The sequence below is a fragment of the Macaca nemestrina genome, chromosome 12, assembly GCF_043159975.1.
Source record: "Macaca nemestrina isolate mMacNem1 chromosome 12, mMacNem.hap1, whole genome shotgun sequence".
In the NCBI taxonomy this organism is placed as follows: Eukaryota; Metazoa; Chordata; class Mammalia; order Primates; family Cercopithecidae; genus Macaca; species Macaca nemestrina.
The window spans coordinates 70,548,175-70,572,017 of NC_092136.1; the positions used below are offsets into that span (position 1 = coordinate 70,548,175).

General features: G+C 41.6%; 1 protein-coding gene across 5 annotated transcripts in view; it reads right to left on the bottom strand.

The window, feature by feature from the left end:
* Positions 1-23,843, bottom strand: part of LOC105468677 (stromal interaction molecule 1) — a 218,198-nt gene that overhangs the window by 56,797 nt on the left and 137,558 nt on the right. For all 5 annotated transcript variants that reach the window (XM_011718873.3, XM_011718874.3, XM_011718872.3 and 2 more), the window contains exon 3: positions 7,726-7,840. In XM_011718873.3, the coding sequence (XP_011717175.1) occupies positions 7,726-7,840 (115 nt within the window). The remainder of the gene's footprint in view (positions 1-7,725; positions 7,841-23,843) is intronic.

Consider the following 23,843-nt stretch of genomic DNA (forward strand, 5'->3'; position numbering starts at 1 on the left):
AAGAAAATATATGTCCATACAGACTTGCATGTGAATGTTCATAGCAGCTTTATTTGTAATAGCCAAAAACTAAAAGCAGCTCAATGTCTCCCAGTAGGCAAATAGGTAAATAAATTGTGGTATGTCTCTACAATGGACTACTACTAAGCAATAAAAAGGAGTTAACTATTTACACATACAAAACATAAATGAACCTCAAAATAGTTACACTGAGTGAAAGTGGCCAGATTATTTTTTAAAAGTACATATTATATAATTCCATTTACATAAAACTGTAGTAAATGCAAACTAATCTATGGCAGAAAGCAGATCAGTGGTTCCTGGGGGAGCACAGACTACAAAGGGCTATGAGAAAACTTTTAGGGGTGATGAGTATATTCACTATCTTTAATGCAGTGATGGTTTCACAATTGTATACATGTATCAAAATCTTAAAAATAGTAAACTTTAGAGATTTACACCTTTTTGTATGTCAGTTGCAACTCAATAAATATCTTTTTAAAAAGGTAATGAAGTTGAGCTAAGGCAGTATCATAGGAGATGCACATAAGATATATTAAACAGGTAGAACCCTCAGGTGAGAGATACTCAGTTTTGTTATTTATTAAATGGGAATACAAGTAAAACCTTTTATCCTCAAGTGTCTGTTTAAAATAAATATAAAACAACTGTGATAAATGTCACTACATGGATGCTAGTTGTTTTTATTATCAGGAAAAAAAAATTATCTAAAAGAATGTAAGGGGAAAGAAAAAGCCAACTGTATGATTCTTCCAAAAAATACAGCAGCAAACAACTAATGTCTTAGGTTTTTGACTAAATGACTTGATGATTCACTTAGAAAAATAATTTTTAAATGACTAAAAGAAAATAATAAACATATCTCTCATTGGGTTTATGTAAAAGCAAAAACGGGCTGCCAACTCTTTCATATGGATCTGACTTTTGAAATGGTTTAGACAGAAGTCTGATGCCACCTGACCTCCCTGTGTTGTGTCAACAGAGAGGTCAGCAGCTCTGCTGGGTGTTTTTTTTATTTTTTATTTTATTTTATTTTTTATTTTTTGAGATGGAGTTTTGCTCTTTTACCCAGGCGGGAGTGAAGTTGTGATCTCAGCTTACTGCAACCTCCGTCCCCTGGGTTCAAGCGATTCTCCTGCCTCAGCCTCCCGAGTACCTGGGATTATAGATGCCCACCACCACACCTGGCTAATTTTTGTATTTTTAGTAGAGACAGGGTTTCACCATGTTGGCCAGGTGGGTCTTGAACTCCTGACCTCAAGTGATCCACCCGCCTCAGCCTCTCAAAGTGCTAGGATTACAGGTGTGAGCTTTCTTTCTAAAGGCTTCCTAGCTCTCCAGTACAGTAAGTCCTCAATGAATGTCATCAATGGGTTGTTGGAAACTGCAACTTTAAGCAAAACCATGTATAACAAAACCAATTTTACCAGAAGCTAACTGATATAATCAAGGGTGAAGTTCCTATGGCATATTTCTGGTCACAAAAACATCACCAAACTTACAAATAAAGACCAAAACATTTCTAATATTACACAATGAAATAAATGTGACCTGTATATACATTTAAGGAAGATTAAAACAAGTAAGATAATTATTTACCTTCTTATTTCAGTTCAAGGTTGAGAGTGGCTGGAGCCTATCCTGGGCAGCTCAGGGTGCCAGGTGGGAACCAACCCTGAATCAGATGCCATTCCATTGCAGGGCACACACACACACACACCACATACACACGCACATACTCTCTCTCTCTCTCTCTCTCTCTCTCTCTCTCTCTCTCTCTCTCTCTCCTCCCCCCCCCCCCTCCTCTCTCTCCCTCTCCCTCACTCAGACTGGGACCATTTATACATGCCAATTCACCTAAAGTGCATATCTTCGAGATGTGGAAGGAAACTGATGTACCTGCAGAAAGCCCATGCAGACATGGAGAGAATGTGCAAACTCCACACAGAGACAGTGGCCCCAGTCAGGAAGCAATTTTTTATTTTCATCAGCATTATAATCAAACAAGGTTGAATGAAGTGACATTATTCAGGAACCTGCTGTACTACTCTACTGCTTCCTACAGAGAAATTCTGTCATCCAAAGAATAGCACAGACAAAAAAGGAGATCTGTGAACTTATTTACTGTAATGTTTATTTTCTTTCTTTCTTTCTTTCTTTTTTGAGATGGAGTTTCGTTCTTGTTGCCCAGGCTGGGGTGCCGTGGCACGATCTCGGCTCACTGCAACCCCCGCTTTCCAGTTTCAAGCGATTCTCCTGCCTCAGCCTCCCGAGTAGCTGGGATTACAGGTGCTCACCACCATGCCCAGCTAATTTTTTTTGTATTTTTAGTAGAGATGGGGTTTCACCATGTTGGCCAGGCTGATCTTGAACTCCTGACCTCATGATCTGCCCACCTCAGCCTCCCAAAATCCCTCAGCTGGGATTACAGGCATGAGCCACCGTGCCTGGCCTGCAATGTTTATTTTCCACCAGGCTTTTGGAAACAAAAACTTGTACACAACTACTGTGGCAAAGTCCACAGGCACACTAGACTACCAGGTTCTTTTGCTTTTAGCTGCAATCATATTTCATAGAATCAAAGATTGATAGTTAGGAACTCTTGATTCATAAAAATGAGGAAATAAATTATTACTTAAGAAGTATTGGTCAGGTGTGGTGGCTACCGCCTGTAACCCCAGAACTTTGGGAGACTGAGACGGGAGGATCACCTGAGGTCAGGAGTTCGAGACCAGCCTGGTTCAACATGGTGAAACCCCGTCTCCACTAAAAATACAAAAATTAGCCAAGCATGGTGGTTCACGCCTGTAATCCCAGCTACTCTGGAGACTGATGCAGGAGAATCTCTTGAACTTGAGAGGCAGAGGTTGCAGTGAACCGAGATCATTCCACTGCACTCCAACCTGGGCAACAGAGTGAGACTCCATCTCAAAAGAAAAAGAAAGAAAAAGCAAAAAAGAAATTTTCATCAGGCACAGTGGCTTATGCTTGTAATCCCAGCATTTTGGGAGGCTGAGGCAGGTGGATCACTTGAGATCAGGAGTTTGAGACCAGCCTAGCCAACATGGCAAAACCCCATCTCTATTAAAAATACAAAAATTAGCTGGATATGATGGTGCACGCTTGTAATCCCAGCTACTCGGGAGGCTGAGGCAAAAGAATCCTTGAACCCGGGAGTCAGAGGCTGCAGTGAGCCAAGATCATGACACTGCACTCCAGCCTGGGCTACAGAGTGAGACTCTGTCTCAAAAAAAGAAATATACTTTGTTTGTCAGATAGCATCATTTAAAATCTAGTGTCCAGGAAAGGAAAAGAGAAGCAGTAATGATGCACTTTGGTTAGAAAAAATGAAAGCCATGCTCTAGAGGAGAATTCCCTTAGGTCAGTGCCTCCCATCATTCCTCTCTAAAAATGACACTGTTATTGTTTCCAATGGCTCAAATATGCAAACAGTAATTCTATTTCTCAAGGATTCTACAAAATCTACCCAGCCACCCTTCCTTTAAAGAACTGCCACTCCTCTAACCTCATATGATCCTGCAGGGGCTGGAAATCGCAGCTCTCTCCAAACCCTACACACACACTCCCACTATCACCACCCTATTTAAATCTGTAATCCACACTACGCCAATCTGATTCTTCTCTTGTCATATGTGACTCTTGAGCAAAGACACTTAGAAATAAAAAGTGAATAAAGCTGAGTCATATGCAAGTAGCTAATTAGAAAAGGCCAATCCCCCAGGCACGGTGGTTCACGCCTGTAACCCCAGCAGTTTGGGAGGCCGAGGTGGGCGGATAACAAGGTCAAGAGATTGAGACCATCCTGGCCAACCAACATGGTGACACCCCGTCTCTACTAAAAATACAAAAATTAGCTGGGCATAGTGGCGCACGCCTGTAGTCCCAGCCGCTCAGGAGGCGAGGCAGGAGAATTGCTTGAACCTGGGAGGCGGAGGTTGCAGTGAGCTGAGATTGCGCCACTGCACTCCAGCCCGGGTGACAGAGTGAAACTCAGTCTCAAATGAAAAAAAAGAAAAGAAAGAAAAGGCCAATCCCCTAGTCTCTGCTGCTGGATTTCCTGGAGTGGCCCTCATTCTTGGTCCTTCTTCAACCCTGCTTTACCAGTTCTTCCATACTTAATTATTCAATGTTGTATAATAAAGAATTTGGCAGATCTTTGTCCTGTGTTACTAGGAGGTACCCAATGAACTTTTGGAATATTCCCAGTGATAGGAATGTCTTTATTTGGGTCCCTTGGATTACACATGAGTTCAGGCTAATAAGATGACTCAGGATGGGGGTTGGTCACTAAAAAAATCAACCACGTGACTAGAGCATTGGGGGCCCTGAGCCAGGTGATACCAATCCAACCTTTATGGAGAAAAAGGGAGCTGGAAATTAAGTTCAATCATGTGCCTAATAATTTAATCAAACTTGCCTATGTAATGAAACCCTAAGAAAAATACTGAACACCAAAGTTCAGTTGAGTTTCCTGACTGGCAAACACTACAATGTGCTGGAAAAGGAGATGTGTCCTGATTCCACAAGGAGAGGACACAAAAGTGCCATATTCAGGCCTCTCCCAGATCTTGCCCTATAAATTTCTTCTTTTGGCTGGTTCTGATTTGTAACTTTTATAATAAAATTGTGTTCATACGTATAGGGCTTTCCTGAATTCTCGGAGTAGTCCTAGTTAATTATCAAACCTGAGAAGGACATGGTAATACATGAATTGTAGCCAGCTGGTCAGAAGTGCAGGTGACCTGGGAACAGCTTGAAATTATGGCTGATGTCTGAAGTGAGAGTAATCTTATTGGGGGCTGTGAACTTGTGAAGTCTGTGCTAACTCTATATAATCATAATATCTATACTTCATATGGTTTCTGTGAGAAATAAATAAGTTAATATATGTAAAACATTTAGAAACAGTGCTAGCACATGTTAAATACTATATAAATGTTAAAGTAGTTTTTCAGTTGTTGTTGTTGTTGCTGCTGCTGTTTTTATTACTAAAGTCCAGAGTTGGCTAAGATAGAGATTAGAAAACTTTTCTGCTAAGATCTATATAACACAGAGAAAAGATTGGCTCCCAACATTAGTCAGAAAAATGTTAACAATGCTAATCACACAGATGGCACTGACACTAGCCAGCTAATGTTCTGAACACAAATGACCACTGCTGACATCTACATCATCTAGCTAAACTCAGAACAGCTAGTTTGAGCCAGTGCCAGAATATTACATGCTTTTTGTAGCCCTGGAAATCATCACTCCAGAGAGATTAGGGGCCTTTCTCTGAATAATGAAGCAAATTATTGGGAGGAAGAGGACATATAAAAATTCTCACTTTTAGTCTGTCAAACCACCAAGTATAACACACACTGAGCAAATTCTTTATTTTTTTAATTTTTTTTTTTTTTTAAGACGGAGTCTCGCTCTGTCGCCCAGGCTGGAGTGCAGTGGCACAATCTCGGCTCACTGCAAGCTCTGCCTCCCAGGTTCACGCCATTCTCCTGCCTCAGCCTCCCGAGTAGCTGGGACTACAGGTGCATGCCACCACGCCCGGCTTTTTTTGTATTTTTTCAGTAGAGACCGGGTTTCACCGTGTTAGCCAGAATGGTCTCAATCTCCTGACCTCGTGGTCCACCCACCTTGGCCTCCCAAAGTGCTGGGATTACAGGCGTGAGCCACAGCGCTCAGTCACACTGAGCAAATTCTGAAAGGGTACATATATATCATTTCTCATCTTAGCTGTGAACTACATCACTGTGCACTGAAATGCTTTTCTCCACTTGTGGTTAATGAGGACTCTCCCCTAAAAAACCTCACTCCATTGTCTTTCATTTTCCTGTAATTTAGAATACACTGGAAGTGTTCCAAATAGTTGCTAAGTCCAAAAATAAAGTCCTTACGAGAAAACTGCCTGGAGCTGTTTTCTAGCATTATGATTTAGTCCCTCTGTTTCTGCCCTCTCACTTTCCTTTCCTAGATACTTCTACGTGAGCTTTCATAGAAGGCCAGAATGCTCTCCCTGCCATCTTTAATTCTAAGTTCTTACTTTTGAAACCCACTCTTAAAAACCAGCCACCCTGTCCTCACGTTATTAGAGGAAAATAAGAAATCCAAAACTAAATGATGCTAACGGAAGATTTTTTTTCCTGGTACTGCTGGTGAAGTTCTAAAGCTCATGTCACTGCTTGACCTTCATCAGTAGACAGCCTGCGTTGCTCAAGAGCTATTAAAGAAAAGCCCCCAGAAGGAACTCAGCTTCCAAAGATATCCAGGAAGCTCTCTCCCACAGCTGCCTAATTTTTCTTCTACACTGATAAAACATAGAGTTAACAGGAAGTATCAGCCTGTCCATCCCATAATCAGGATTAGAATCCAGGTCTTCCTGCTTCACATTTAATGCTCTCCATCTACAATATAGATTACCCCTTTCAGATCTCAAACTCTATAAGCCTAAATTAAAATGTAAATAAAAATAGAAACTGCCTCATTCCTGACAAAACTAGTCTTCTCTACCCTAGACTAATGCTTTCAACCAAGAGGGTATTGAAAAGCATCGGCTACAGAGCTGAAGTTCTAGGCCAAAGTTCTGGCTCCACTAAATGCATGATAATGACAAGTAACTTTATACAAATAGGCCTAAGCTTCCTCAAATAAAAACCAGGGATCCTGATAGTTACTTACATTTAACCCTGTTAGCATCAGAACCTGCCCTAAGAGATCCTGAGAAGAGAGATTGCTTCTAGTCTTATAATGTTATCTGTGCCCTAGCCATAATATAAATGGAGAGGAAGCTAAAGCCCTGGTTTCCCCTTCCCTGTCAAGTCTCGCACAATTAGACATGCTCTTTCACTAAGAACTCTGAAGGAAATGCTCCAGAAAAAAAAATGGTAATCATGGTTTAGCAGTTTTACACAAATCTGAAGTTTTCATTAAGCTCAACATGTGTCAGTAGAGTGGAATGACTAGTAAGGCACCAGTATCTAATCAGACTGCATTAATGGATGCACAGGATTCAGAAACAAGAAGGTGACAGTCCTGCTCAACTCTGTGATGATAAAATCACACTTGGAGGTCTGCAGCCAACTATAGGATCTAAGAAACACATTAACAAAAGTGCTTATAGGCAGGAAATCAAGATGAGGAGACTGAGAAAATGTTTTCTTCAAGAAGTAGGGCTACTTAACCTGGAAAAAAAGACAGACTCTACACTAGTGCTTTCAACCAAAATGATACAGAAAAGCTTTCAATCAAGATAGTATACAAAAGGAGAGAGTCTGTCTGTACCCTCACCCAATCTTTGAATTGTCTAGGACTCAGCAGAGCTGGGACTAAGTGGGAAGCTAGAGAAGAAAGGGGCTGCCTCAAGAGACCAGCAAGCTCCCTATCTCTGGAGATGAAGCAGCAGAACCTGGAAGATTCCTATGCCAGGGTCAGGTGGGTGAGGAAGGGGGTAGGAATAGGATAGAATTCAAAAAGTATTCTAATAAAGAAAAACTCCAACTCTGGAGAACCTTCCCCCATGCCCAGCAGAGTGACCATATTCAGTCGTATTTAGTGACTGTATGTAGAATCATTTCAATAATTTGCCCTTTACTAAGCATTTTATATACATGTTCTTTTAAGGCCAAGTTGCTGCTTCTGTCTTCTCTAAACCTTCCCGCAACTAGGATTGATGACCAGGCTGCCTATTACCTTCTGATGACTTCCATGCCTTCCACAGGTCCTCCACGCTGATGAGCTTATCCTCACCATGGAAGGTGCTGTGTTTCACTGTTGGGTCATGGTAATTGAGGTCTTCCCTCAGGAACTGCAAGGGAAAAATACACAAATCACAAGAGATACCTAGGAGTCAGCCGGTCAAGATCTCCATACAGGTCACCTGCCTCTAGCTAGCCATAACACATTCCATCTACCCAACATACAAGTGTATCACATCACTCATGTATCCTTCCTTATGCACATGTCTTAGTTGCCAACTAAACTATCACTTCCTCTTTGTTACATGTCTCACTTGAAAAATATATATAAATTAGAAATTCCTTCCTCATATTTTTTAGTTATGAAAAGACAAAAATGACAGTTAACTGAAAATCAATAAGCTAAAAGGGGAAAGAAAAAGGAAGGAATAATTTAAAATGTTTGAGTACTTGCTTATATATTAAGCAATATTCTAATTTCCACAATATTTTTTCATCAAATCTTCACAACCAATGAATTATCACTCTTAATTTATAAATGAGAACAGTAATACTCTTGAAGATAATGCCATTTGCCCCAAATTACATTAGGTTTAGACAGGTTAATTTACTGTGATGGTTGTTTGTTTGTTTGTCTTGACACAGAGTCTCGCTCGTCGCCCAGGCTGGAATGCAGTGGCGTGATTTCGGCTCAATGCAACCTCCACCTCCCAAGTTCAAGTGATTCTCTTGTCTCAGCCTCCTGAGTAGCTGGGATCACAGGCATGTGCCACCCAACCCAGCTAACTTTTTGTATTTTAGTAAAGATGGGGTTTCACCATTGCCCAGGCTGGTCTCAAACTCCTGAGCTCAGGCAATCCACCCGCCTCAGCCTCCCAAAGTGCTAGGATTACAGGCATGAGCCACTGCGCCCGGCCAACTGTGATGGTTTTAAAATATGTCCACAAATTGTTTGACAATCCTCCCATTAAAGGTGGATTTCCCTCCCCTTTAATATAGGCTGACATTAGTGACTCATCTTCTAACAAATAGAATGTAGCAGCAATGATGTTGCATGACACCAAAGTCTAGGTTAGAAAAAGCAATACAAATTTCACCTGGCTCTCTCTCTTTTGGGACACATGCCTGAGGGGCCCTGAGCCAACATGTAAGAAACCTGGCTACCCTGAAGCCACCCTGCTGGAGACATCATGTGGAAGTCTATGTAGAGATACACATGCGTGAGAAGCCCCAGCTGTTTTGAGTCTTCAAGTTCAGGAGTCAGGTATGTGAGTGACTGAGACTTAGTTGATTCCAGTCCCCAGCTCTGCAATCAAATTGGATATAGAAGGAATATACCTCAACACAATAAAGGCCATATATGACAAATCCACATCTAATATATTGAACAGGGAAAAGTTGAAAGCTTTCCCTCTAAAATCTGGAACAAGACAAGGATGCCCTCATTCACCACTATTTTCAACATAGTAATGAAAGTTCTAGCCAGAGCAATTAGGCAAGAGGAAAGAAAGAAAGGAAAGGAAGGCAAGGAAAGGAAGGAAAGGAAGGAAGGGAAGGAAGGAAAGAAGGCAGGCATCCAAATTGGAAAGAAGGAAGTCAAACAGCCCCTCCAAGCAGACAACACGAGCTTATCCTTTTTTTTTTTTTTTAGACAGGCTCTTATTCTGTCACCCAGGCTGTAGCGCAGTGGCACAATCTCAGCTGACTGCAACCTCCACCACCTGGGCCTCAAGAGATCCTCCCATCTCTGCCTTTCAAGTAGCTGGGACTACAGGTGTGCATGCCACCCAACCTGGCTAATTTTTTGTATTTTTGGTAGAGATGGGATTTTACCATGTTACCTAGGCTGGTCTCAAACTCCTGATCTCAAGGGATCCACCCACGTCTGCTTCCCAAAGTGCTGGAATTACAGGTGTGAGCCACTGTGCCCAGCCAATAACATGATATTAAATCTAGAAAAACCTACAGACACCACCAAAAAACTGTTAGAACTAGTAAACAAATCTGAAAAAGAAATCAAAAAAGCAATCCCATTTATAATAGCTACAAAAAATAATAAAATACCTTCAAGAATAAATTTAACCAAGGAGGTAAAAGATCTCTACAATGAAAACTGTAAAATACTGATGAACTAAATTGAAGAAGACACAAATAAATGAAAAGATATCCCATGTACATGGGTTGGAAGAATTAATATTGTTAAAACACTCATACTACCCAAAGCAATCTACAGATTCAATGTAATCCCTATCTAAATTTCAATGACATTCTTCAGAGAAATAGAAAAAAAAAAATCCTAAAATTCATATGGAACCATAAAGAACCCTGAATAGTCAAAGCCATCTTGAGCGAAAAGAATAAAGCTAGAGGAATCACACCATCTGACTTTAAAATATTCTCCAAAACAATAGTAACCGAAACAGCATGATGTTGGCATAAAAACAGACATATAGACCAATGGAAAAGAATACAGAACACAGGAATAAAATCCACATATGTATAGCCAATTGATTTTAGACAAATGCATGAACGAGCATTCAGGAAAGGACAATCTCTTCAATAAATGGTACTGGGGGCCGGGCGCGGACTCATGCCTGTAATCCCAGCACTTTGGGAGGCCAAGGCAGATGGATCGCCTGAAGTCGGGAGTTGGAGACCAGCCTGGCCAACATGGTGAAACCCCGTCTCTACTAAAAATAAAAAAATTAGCCGGGCGTGGTGGCAGGCGCCTGTAATTCCAGCTACTCGGGAAGCTGAAGAAGGAGAATCACTTGAACCCAGGAGGCAAAGGTTGCAGTGAGTCGAGATCATGCCATTGACCTCAAGCCTGGGCAACACAGTGAGATTCCATCTCAAAACAAAAAAAGGGTACTGGGAAAACTGGCTATCTACATGCAGAAGAATAAAACTGGACCCTATCTCTTACTACTTGCAAAAGTCAACTCAAAATGGATTAAAGACTTAAATGTGGGCCAGGCATGGTGGCTCATGCCTGTAATCCCAGCACTTTGGGAGTCCAAGGCAGGTGGATTGCCTGAGCCCAGGAGTTACAGACCAGCCTGGGCAACATAGTGAGAACTTGTCTCTACAAAAAAAAAAAAAAAAAAAAAAAAAAAATATATATATATATATATATATATATATATATATATATATATATATAAAAAACTATAAATGACTTAAACGTAAGACCTGAAACCATGAAACTACTAGAAGAAAACATAGGGGAAATACTTCATGATATTGGTCTGGGCAAGGATTTTTAAGACCTCCAAAGCACAGGCAACGGTCAGGCACGGTGGCTCATGCCTGTAATCCCAACACTTTGAGAGGCCAAGGTGGGAGGATCACCCGAAGTCAGGAGTTCGAGACCGGCCTGGCCAACATGGCAAAACCCCATCTCTACTAAAAATATAAAAATTAGCCGGGTGTGGTGGCGCATGCCTGTAATCCCAGTTACTTGGGAGGCTGAAGCAGGAGAATCACTTGAACCCAGGAAGCAGAGGCTGCAGTGAGCTAATATCATGCCACTGCACTCCAGCCTAGGCAACAGAGAGAGACACTGCCAAAAAAAAAAAAAAAAAGCAACAACCCACAGGCAACAAAATACAAAAATAGATAAATGGGATTAAATCAAAATAAAATGGAAACAATGAAGTGAACAGACAACCTACAGAATGGGAGAAAACATCTGCAAATTATACATCTGACAAGTTAACATCTAGAATATATAGGGTACTTGAACAACTCAATAGAAAAAAAAATCAGATTAAAAAATGGGTGAAAGATCTAACTAGACATTTCTCAAAAGAAGACAAACAAGACTGAGCACAGTGGTTCATGCCTGTAATCACGGCACTTTGGGAAGCCAAAGTGGGAGGATCACTTGAGCTCAGGATTTTGAGACCAGCCTGGGCAGCATAGGAGACTCCATCTGTACAAAAAAAAAAAAAAAATTAGCCAGGTGCAGTGGTTTATGCCTGTGGTTTCAGTTATAGGCTGAAGCTGGAGTCTGAGGTCAGAGGATCCCTTGAGCCTTGGAGATCAAGGTTGTAGTGAGTTGTGATCATGCCACTGTACTGCAGCCTGGGTGACAGAGTGAGACTTTGTCTCAGAGAAAATAAAAACAAAGGCCAAAAGATATGTGAAATATACGCTCAATATCACCAAGGAGTGCAACAAGGCAAAAGATAAGAAGGTTACTTTAAAGCAAATATTTAAAGGAGGTGTGGGAGAAAGGCATGCAGAATAACTGGGAGAAGAGTATCCCAAGAATGGAGAAGGGCAGATGCAAAGTCCTTGAGGTGACAGAACATACTTAGTATGTTCAAGGAATAACAAGAAGGCCAGTATGGCTGGAGAGAAATGAGTAAGGTGGTGACTAGCAGGAGATGAACTCAAAGAAGCCACAGGGTTCCAGAATACACAGAGTCCCCTTTTTAGGCTTTTTTTTTTTTTTTTTTTTAGACGGAGTTTCGTTCTTATTGCCTAGACTGGAGTGCAGGGGCACAATCTTGGCTCACTGCAACCTCCACCTCCCAGATTCAAGCAATTCTCCTGCCTCAGCCTCCTGAGTAGCTGGGATTACAGGCATGCACTACCACGCCCGGCTAACTTTGTATTTTTTAATAGGGACGGGGTTTCTCCATGTTGATCAGGCTGGTCTTGAACTCCAGACCTCAGGTAATCCACCTGCCTCGGCCTCCCAAAGTGCTGGGATTACAGGCGTGAGCCACTGCACCCAGCTGCCTTTTTAGGCTATTATCAAGACTTTGATATTTCACTCTGAGATGGGAGCTGTTACAGGGATTTGAACAGAGGTATAACATGAACACATTTATATTTTTAAAACAATTTCTCTGGATACTGTGTTAAAAAGTAGACTATAAAAGGGAAAGGGCAGATACAGAGAAATTACTCAGGTGGCTGTTGCAATAATGAGAGCTAATGGTGGCTTGAAACAAGGTGGTAGCTGTGGAAGTGATGAGAATTTGTCAGAACTGGGATATATTTTACAGATCAAATCTGCTGTTCTCATGATTTTTTAGTTTTGATTAATCAAGCTCTTCAAGATATACCCTTCTTTGGTCCTCATAGGCTCCAACCTAGAACCTCTTAATCTAAGACTAGAGAGACAGTTATCACAAGCAGGCCTTGGGAGCAGAAATGCCAAAATCTCCAAGGAAGGGGATTTTTTGCCATTATCAGATAACTCATGGAAACCATCTGACATGAGATACCAGCTGCTTATAGGAAACCAACAAGAAATAGACTCATTTTTATAGTCAAGTCTGATCACCGAGGTAAGTGGAGAGCACAGAAATTCAGAAAAAAAGTACAAGGAAGATCTGCACAGGGACTCACATACAGACCCTACTGGTGCCACAAAGCACACAAAAAACAAGTAGGGTCAGAAAACAAGGTCAGAGAGAAGATGATGCCAAAAGAGGAACTGGCAAATAGAAGCTCTACCTGAAGGAAGGTACTTATGCTGAATGGGACCTCTTCAGAAAATAAAGAAATGAAGCTGCAACAATCAGGCCTTAAGAGTCAGAAAGGCAGAACCTGGTGCACTTTCAAGATGGCCAAATAGGAACAGCTCCGGTCTACAGCTCCCAGTGAGATCAACACAGAATTCAGGTGATTTCTGCATTTCCAACTGAGGTACCTGGTTCATCTCATTGGGACTGGTTGGACAGTGGGTGCAGCCCATGGAGGGTGAGCCGAAGCAGGGCGGGGCCTCGCCTCACCCGGGAAGTGCAAGGGGTCAGGGGATTTCCCTTTCCTAGCCAAGGGAAGCCGTGAGTGACTGTACCTGGTAAAACGGTACTCTCCTGCCCAAATACTGCACTTTTCCCATAGTCTTCGCAACCGGCAGACCCAGGAGATTCCCTCCTGTGCCTGGCTTGGCGGGTCCCATGCACACAGAGCCTTGCTTGCTGCTAGTGCAACAGTCTGAGATTGACCTGGGATGCTGGAGCTTGGTGGGGGGAGGGGCATCCGCCATTGCTGAGGCTTGAGTAGGCAGTTCTATGCCTACAGTGTAAATAAAGTGGCAAGGAGCTCAAACTGGGTGGAGCCCACCATAGCTCAGCAAGGCCTACTGCCTCTCTAGATTCCACCTCTGGGGGCAGGGCATATCTGAACAAAAGGCAGCAGACAGCTTCTGCAGACTTAAACGTCCCTGCCTGACAGCTCTGAAGAGAGCAGTGGTTCTACAGCACAGAGTTTGAGCTCCGATAATGGACAGACTGCCTCCTCAAGTAGGTCCCTGACCCCTGTGTAGCCTGACTGGAAGACACTTCCCAGTAGGGACCAACAGATACTTCATACAGGCGGGTGCCTATCTGGGACAAAGATTCCAGAGGAAGGATCAGGCAGCAATATTTGCTGTTCTGCAGCCTCCACTGGTGATACCCAGGCAAACGGTCTGGAGTGGACCTCCAGCAACTCCAACAGATGTGCAGCTGAGGGGCCTGTTAGAAGGAAAACTAACAAACAGAAAGGAATAGCATCAACATCAACAAAAAGGACATCCACACCAAAACCCCATCGTAGGTCACCAACATCAAAGACCAAAGGTAGATAAAAACCACAAAGATGGGGAGAAACCAGAGCAGAAAGGCTGATAATTCCAAAAACCAGAATGCCTCTTCTCCTCCAAAGGAACACAACTTCTTGCCAGCAAGGGAAGAAAACTGGAAAGTAATAAAAAGCAGGGGTTGCAATCCTGGTCTCTGATAAAACAGACTTTAAAACAACAAAGATCAAAAGAGACAAAGAAGGCCATTACATAATGGTAAAGAGATCAATTCAACAAGAAGAGCTAACTATCCTAAATATATATGTACCCAATACAAGAGCACCCAGACTCATAAAGCAAGTTCTTAGAGACCTACAAAGAGACTTAGACTCCCACACAATAATAATGGGAGACTTTAACACCCCACTGTCAATATCAGACAGATAAATAAGACAGAAAATTAACAAGGATATCCAGGACATGAACTCAGCTCTGGACCAAGCAGACCTAATAGACATCTACAGAACTCTCCACCCCAAATCAACAGAATATACATTCTTCTCAGCATCACATCACACTTATTCTAAAATTGACCACATAGGTGGAAGTAAAACACTCGTCAGCAAATGTAAAAGAACAGAAATCACAACAAACTGTCTCTCAGACCACAGTGCAATCAAATTAGAACTCAGGATTAAGAGGTTCACTCAAAACCACACAACTACGTGGAAACTGAACAACCTGCTCCTGAATGACTACTGGGTAAATAACGAAATTAAGGCAGAAATAAAGATGTTCTTTGAAACCAATGAAAACAAAGACACAAAATACCAGAATCTCTGGGACACATGTAAAACAGTGTGTAGAGGGAAATTTACAGTACTAAATGCCCACAAGAGAAAGCAGGAAAGATCTAAAATCAACACCCTAACATCACAATTAAAAGAACTAGAGAAGCAAGAGCAAACAAATCGAAAAGCTAGCAGAAGACAACAAATAACTAAGATCAGAGCAGAACTGAAGCAGACAGAGACACAAAAAACCCTTCAAAAAAGATCAATGAATCCGCCAGGCGCGGTGGCTCATGCCTGTAATTCAGCACTTTGGGAGGCCAAGGCGGGTGGATCACGAGGTCAGGAGATCAAGACCATCCTGGCTAACACAGTGAAACCCCGTCTCTACTAAAAAAAATACAAAAAATTAGCTGGGCATGGTGGTGGGCACCTGTAGTCCCAGCTACTTGGGAGGCAGAGGTAGGAGAATGGCGTGAACCCGGGAGGCGGAGCTTGCAGTAAGCCAAGATCATGCCACTGACTCCAGCCTGGGCGATGGAGAGAGACTCTGTCTCAAAAAAAAAAAAAAAAAAAAAAAAATCAATGAATCCAGGGGCTGGTTTTTGAAAACATCAACAAAATAGATAGACCGCTAGCAAGACTAATAAAGAAGAAAAGAGAGAAGAATCAAACAGATGCAATAAAAAATGATAAAGGGAATATCACCACCGATCCCACAGAAATACAAACTACCATCAGAGAATACTATAGACACCTCTACACAAAGAGAATAAAATAATGTAAAATATAAAATAAATAAACTAGAAAATCTAGAAGAAACAGATACATTCCTGGACACATATCCCCTCCCAAGACTAAACCAGAAAGAAGTTGTATCTTTGAAAAGACCCATAACAGGTTCTGAAATTGAGGCAATAATTAATAGCCTACCAACGAAGAAAAGTCCAGGACCAGATGGATTCACAGCCAAATTATACCAGAGGTACAAAGAGGAGCTGGTACCATTCCTTCTGAAACTATTCCAAACAACAGAAAAAGAAGGAATCCTCCCTATCTCATTTTATGAGGCCAGCATCATCCTGATACCAAAGCCTGGCAGAGGCACAACAAGAAAAGAGTATTTTAGGCCAGTATCCCTGATGAACGTCAATGTGAAAATCCTCAGTGAAATACTGGCAAACCAAATCCAGCCGCGCATCAAAAAGCTTACCCACCACGATCAAGCTGGCTTCATCCCTGGGATGCAAGGCTGGTTCAACATACACAGATCAATAAACGTAATCCATCACATAAACAGAACCAACAACAAAAGTCACACGATTATCTCAGTAGATGCAGAAAAAGCCTTTGACAAAATTCAACAGCCTTTCATGCTAAAAACTCTCAATAAACTAGGTATCAATGGAACATATCTCAAAATAGTAAGAGCTATTTATGACAAACCCACAGCCAATATCATACTGAATGGGCAAAAACTGGAAGCATTCCCTTTGAAAATCAGCACAAGACAAGGATGCCCTCTCTCACCACTCCTATTCAACATAGTATTGGAAGTTCTGGACAGGGCAATCAGGCAAAAGAAAGAAATAAAGGGTATTCAACTAGGAAAAGAGGAAGTCAAATTGTCTCTGTTTGCAGATGACATGACTGTATATTTAGAAAACTCCAACGTCTCAGCCCAAAATCTCCTTAAACTGATAAGCAACTTCAGCAAAGTCTCAGGGTACACAATCAATGTGCAAAAATCACAAGCATTCCTATACACCAAGAACAGACAAACAGAGAGCCAATCATGAGTGAACTCTCATTCACAATTACTACAAAGAGAATAAAATACCTAGGAATTCAACTTACAAGGGATGTGAAGGACGTCTTCAAGGAGAACTACAAATCACTGCTTAATGAAATAAAAGAGAACACAAACAAAGAGAAGAACATTCCATGCTCATGGATAGGAAGAATCAATATCATGAAAATGGCCACACTGCCCAAGGTAATTTATAGATTCAATGTTATCCCCATCAAACTACCACTGACTTTCTTCACAGAATTGGAAAAAAACTACTTTAAAGTTCATATAGAACCAAAAAAGAGCCCACATAGCCAAGACAATCCTAAGCCAAAAGAACAAAGCTGGAGGCATCACACTACCTGACTTCAAACTATACTACAAGGCTACGGTAACCAAAACAGCATGGTACTGGTACCAAAACAGAGATATAGACCAATGGTACAGAACAGAGGCCTCAGAAATAACATCACACATCTACAACCATCTAATCTTTGACAAATCTGACAAAAACAAGCAATGGAGAAGGGATTCCCTATTTAATAAATGGAGCTGGGAAAACTGGCTAGCCATATGTAGAAAGCTGAAACTGGATCCCTTCCTTACTCCTTATAGAAAAATTAACTGAAGATGGATTAAAGACTTAAGTGTCAGACCTAAAACCATAAAAACCCTAGAAGAAAACCTAGGCAAACCATTCAGGACATAGGCATGGGCAAAGACTTCATGACTTATGCACCAAAAGCAATGGCAACGAAAGCCAAAATAGACAAATGGGATCTAATTAAACTAAAGAGCTTCTGCACAGCAAAAGAGACTATCAGCAGAATGAACAGGCAACCTATAGAATGGGAGGAAATTTTTGCAATCTATCCATCTGACAAAGGGCTAATATCCAGAATCTACAAAGAACTTAAACAAATTTACAACAAAAAAACAACCCCATCAAAAAGTAGGCAAAGGATATGAACAGACACTTCTCAAAAGAAGACATTTATGCAGCCAACAGACACATAAAAAAATGCTCATCATCACTCGCCATCAGAGAAATGCAAATCAAAACCACAATGAGATACCATCTCACGCCAGTTAGAATGGTGATCATTAAAAAGTCAGGAAACAACAGACGCTGGACAGGATGTGGAGAAATAGGAACGCTTTTACACTGTTGGTGGGAGTGTAAATTAGTTCAACCATTGTGGAAGACAGTGTGGCGATTCCTCAAGGATCTAGAACTAGAAATACCACTTGACCCAGCAATCCCATTACTGGGTATATACCCAAAGGATTATAAATCATGCTACTATAGTCACATGCACACATATGTTTATTGTGGCACTATTCACAATAGCAAAGACTTGGAACCAACCCAAATGTCCATCAATGATAGACTGGATAAAGAAAATGTGGCACGTATACACCATGGAATACTATGCAGCCATAAAAAAGGATGAGTTCATATCCTTTGCAGGGACTTGGATGAAGTTGGAAACCATCATTCTCAGCAAAATATTGCAAGGACAGAAAACCAAACACCACATGTTCTCACTTGTAAGTGGGAGTTGAACAATGAGAATATATGGACACAGGGAGGGGAGCATCATACACCGGGGCCTGCTGGAGGGTAGGGGGCTGGGGGAGGGATAGCATTAGAAGAAATACCTAATGTAAATGACAAGTTGATGGGTGCAGTAAACCAACATGGCACATGTATACCTATGTAACAAACCTGCACATTGTGCACATGTACCCTAGAACTTCAAGTATATAATAATAATTTTTTTAAAAAAAAAGGAAGAAAGGCAGAACCCATAGAAACTGGCTACTTACTTGCGGTGTGACTTTTGGGCAAGCTACTTTGCCTTTCTGAGCCTATTTTCCTCTCAAAATTAGGGTTAATAATGCCCCTCATTCGGGTATAGTAAGGATTAAATGAGACATGTTTGCAGAAGTCATAAATTGCCTTTGCATGTGTCTTTTACTGGCCTGCACTTTAAACAGCATTTTAACCAGCTGAACCTAAATTTAAAACTCAGAAAATTTTGGCCAGGCGCAGTGGCTCATGCCTGTAATCCCAGCACATTGGGAGGCTGAGGCAGGTGGATCACCTGAGGTCAGGAGTTTGAGACCAGCCAGGTCAACATGGTGAAACCCTGTCTCCACTAAAAATACAAAAATTAGCTGGGCAGGGTGGCGCATGCCTGCAATCCCAGCTACTTGGGAGGCTGAGGCAGGACAATTGCTTAAACCTGGAAGGTGGAGGTTGCAGTGAGGCAAGATCATGCCATTGCACTCCAGCCTGGATGACAAGGCCAGACTCTGTCTCAAAAAAAAAAAAAAAAAAAAAAATCAGAAAATTTCATTAAAAGTCCACCTTCTCAGGCTATCTTTTAAACAAATCAAAAGAGGTTGGGCTCCATGGCTCATGCCTTAAATCCTAGCACTTTGGGAGGCCGAGGTGGGAGAAAATTGCTTGAGCCCAGCAGTTCAAGACTAGTGTGGGCAACATAGTGAAACCCCATCTCTACAAAAAATTTTAAAATTAGCCACATGTGGTGGTGTGCGCTTGTGGTCCCAGCTACTTGGGAGGCTGAGGTGGGAGGATTACTTGAACCCAAGAGGTTAAGGCTGCAGTGAGCCATGATCGTACCACTACACTCCAGCCTGGGAAACAGAGCAAGACCCTGTCTCAAAAAAATAAAAAATAAAAATGTCTAACCACAGTAAGCTCCAATGACTTTAGAATTTTATACAGGAGTGGCTTAAGGACTAACAATTTAATTGGAAAAGGAGAGTGATAGCTAAGGGGCTTGTCATGAGGTTGCATTTGCATAGCAAGCACACTATTTTTATGAAGATTGTTCATTACAAATTAATTTTATTTATTATTATTATTATTTTGAGATGGAGTCTCACTCTGTCCACCCGAGCTGGAGTACAGTGGCATGATCTCAGCTCACTGTAACCTCTGACCCCCGGGTTCAAGCAATTCTTCTGCCTCAGCCTCCTGAGTAGCTGGGATTACAGGCACCCACCATCATGCTAATTTTTGTGTTTTTAGTGGAGGCAGGGTTTCACCATGTTGGCCAGGCAGGTCTCGAACTCCTGATCTCAAGTGATCTGCCTGCCTCGGTCTCCCAAAGTGCTGGGATTACAGGCATGAGCCACCACACCCGGCCACAAATTAATATTAAAATGCAACTTTTTATGAAGATGTTTTTATTAACTTTTATTTAAACCTAAGGAAAAAATCAATTGTCCATATCAAAGAATAAATATATACAGCAGCTCCTCAAATAATACCATTTATTTCAAGTCATTTCTTTATAATGTTGATGAAAAAAATAAATCAATTCCCAGCTGGGGCTACTGTCTGTGTGAAGTTTCCATGCTCTCCCCATGTGTGCATGGGTTTTCTCTGTGTTCTCTGATTTCCTCCCACGTCCCAAACATGTGCATTTTAGGTGAATCGGCATGTCTCCATGGTCCTAGCCTGAGTGAGTGTGGGTGTGTGTGTGGGTATGCTCTGCAATGGAATGGTGTCCTATCCAGAGTTGGTGCCCACCTTGCACCCTGAGCTGCTAGGATAAGCTCTGGACACTCTAACCCTGCACTGAAATAAGTAGGTAAATAATTATCTTACTTGTTTTTATTAATCTTTCTTAAATGTACATATAGCTCACATTTATTTCAGTGTTTCATATTGTAAGTGTTTTGGTCTTTATTTGTAAGTTTGGTGATGTTTTTGTGACCAGAAATATGACATAGGAACTTAACTCTTGTTTATATCAATTAGCCTCTGGTAAAATTGTCATCTCACTTATGACATATGATGGGGATACATTCTAAGAAATGCATCATTGTGTCAACATCATAGAGTGTGCTAGATGTGTATAGCCTACTACATACCTAGGTTATATGAAATAGCCTATTGCTCCTAGGCTACAAACCCATACAACATGTTACTGTACTGAATATTGTAGGGAGTTGTAATACAGTAGTATTTGTGTATCTAAACATAAAAAAGATATTGTAAAATATGATATTACAATCTTATGGAACCACATTGTATATGTGGCCCATTGTTGACTGAATGCCCTTATGTGGCATATGACTATATATAAAATATATTTATATATGTATAATTTATATTATATATGTGTATGAATATATATATATGTTATACAATTTGGGGTATCTTAAAGGTCGGGAAGTTGGTGCTAAAAGGAGCTAATGGAGGCCTCAATCCCCTATCTCTTAGAACTGCTCTTGGATTACATAACTACATGGCAACAATCAGCCAGAGCTATTCCTTCCGAAGAGGCGTGTGCTCTCCATTTTCCCACAGCTCTCACCATTCACAGACTTATGCATATGCATTTATACAGCCCACATTACTCAGTTACAATGCCCTCTGGTCCCTCAGGGGTATAGTTTGTAATTCCTATTGTACACTAAAGTATTATGAGTTTGAAAGCACAATTCAGATATTAATTGAGATTATTATTAGAAGGAGAGTGAGATAAGGAGAGGAAAGTAACAGAAAAAGATTATTGATCAAAGGTGGCCTCTTCTGTGCTCCCATAATGCCTGTGAATACCTTTATCAGTCTTATTAGATGTCTATCTCCCCTGCCAAACCATATACTCCCAACAGAAGTTCCCAGTTACTCAGCCATAAGTATAGCACCCAAGAATAAAATACTGAGTATATTGACATCAAATATACTTTGATGTCCAGTATACTTGAAGTAGGCATTACCACATCTTACTCTGAACACTGTCCCACATCCAGCTAATAGCGAACGTCTGATTTAAGACAAAGTTTAAAAGTAACAAAAGGTAATAACAAAGCTAAAGAGGCAGCTTTTGGATCCCACTAAAGGGATTCACTATTTCACACTTAGATCAAGCAGCTCTTCTCTCAGGAAGACGTAAGGAGGCTCCCCAAGAGTCCTGCCTTACCATGGAGAATGTAGCATTGGCTAGAACTATACAGCTCAATAGCTCTCCAAAGAGCCAAGGCACCAGCTGTCAGTGAGTATATTTAGTTCCACGCGCCCAGAAAACTGATCTCCCAGGAGGTGGCACAAGGCATAAACCCATCCCAAGTGTTAAGCAGTAGTGAAGTAGTGAGAGTGGGAGCAGAGAAGAGGGGAGACATCTCTCTATAATACAAAACAGGCCCAGCCAGCTTGATTCACCAGAGAACAGAATTCACTGACATAAAGCCAGAAGAAGAGCAGCACACCTTTGGGTACAGCAATCTGGATGGCTTTCCTGGGATCTTCCTTAGAATCAATAACTCTTCCCTCCCCTTTCCAACCTCGTTCCCTAATACTTACCTTCCACATTTCCCAAACCAAATCGTACCACCTCCATTCCCACTTTCTCTGCTGCTCTCCAACCCCCCCCCCCACCAGCCCACAAGATTTAGAACCCTACATTAGTCCATTCTTACACTGCTATAAAGAAATACCTGTGGCCAGGCACAGTGGCTCACACCTGTAATCCCAGCACTTTGGGAGCCAGATGTGGGCAGATCACTTGAAGTCAGGAATTCAAGACCAGCCTGGCCAACATGGTGAAACCCCATCTCTACTAAAAACATAAAAAATAGCTGGCATCATGGCTTGTGCCTGTAGTCCCAGCTACCTGGGAGGCTGAGGCAAGAGAATCGCTTGAATACAGGAAACAGAGGTTGCAGTGAGCCGAGATTGTGCCACTGCACTCCAGCCTGGGTGACAGTGTGAGACTCCACCAAAAAAAAATTAAAGAAGGAAGAAAAAAAGAAATACCTGAGACTGGGTAATTTATAAGGAAAAGAGGTTTAATTGGCTCACAGTTCCACAGGCTGTACAGGAAGCATAGCAGCTTCTGCTTCTGGAGAGGCCTTGGGAAACTTACAATCAAGGCAGAAGGTGAAAGGGAAACAGACACACTTTACACAGCCAGAGCAGGAGGAAGAGAGAGCGAGGGGGCAGGTGCTACCACACTTTTAAAGGACCAGATCTCATGAGAACTCACTCACTATACAACACTAAGAGGGGATGGTGCTAAATGATTCATGAGAACACCACCCCAATAATCCAATCACTCCTACCAGGCCCCATCTCCAGCACTGGGGATTACAATTCAACATGAGATTTGGTGGGTACAGAGAACCAAGCCATATCAAACCCATAAGTCACATGTTCCAGATCTGAAAAGTTTACCAACTCTTATTCACCTCTTGAACATCTAGCAAGGAATCATACCATATTTCAGGTACAATAGCTCTAAATGTCATTTACAGAGTTCTAGGACATGGATGTTTCATGGGTGAAATATCTGTCTCCACTGAGATCAGAAGTTGTTGCTCATGGGCAGGGATAGGGCAGTCATTTCTCACTTATCTTTGTACATCTAGTCTCTTTTCTGTCAGTTTATCTACCATATTGGACACCAGAACAATCTTAAAGTAAATATCTATCCCAATTCCCTTACTTAACATCTCATGGCTCCCCATTACCTACAAGATAAAGTCTTAGCTTCTTGGCCTGACATTCAAGGCCTTTTACAATATTAACTTCCTAGGGACCTTCCTGGCCACTCTCCCTCCCTACCAGACACCTTACACACCAGATATTGGTCAGAAAACTATGTCCATAAGCCAAATCCAGTTTGCTGTTTGTTGGTTTTGAAACTGAGTCTCCCTCTATTGCCCATGCTGAAGTGCAGTGGCGTGAACATGGCTCACTGCAGCCTCCTGGGCTTAAACAATCCTCCTGCCTCAGCCTCCCGAGCAGCTTGGACTACAAGCACAGGGGCTAATTTTTTCTTTATTTTTTGTAGAGACAGAGTCTTACCATATTGTTCAGGCTGGTCTTAAACTCATAGACTCAAGCAATCCTCCTGCCTTAGCTTCCCAAAGTGATGGGATTACAGGCATAAGCCACCATGCCCAGCCAGTTTTCATAAAGTTTTACTGAAACATAGCCAGGCTCATGCACTGATGTATATTTTCTG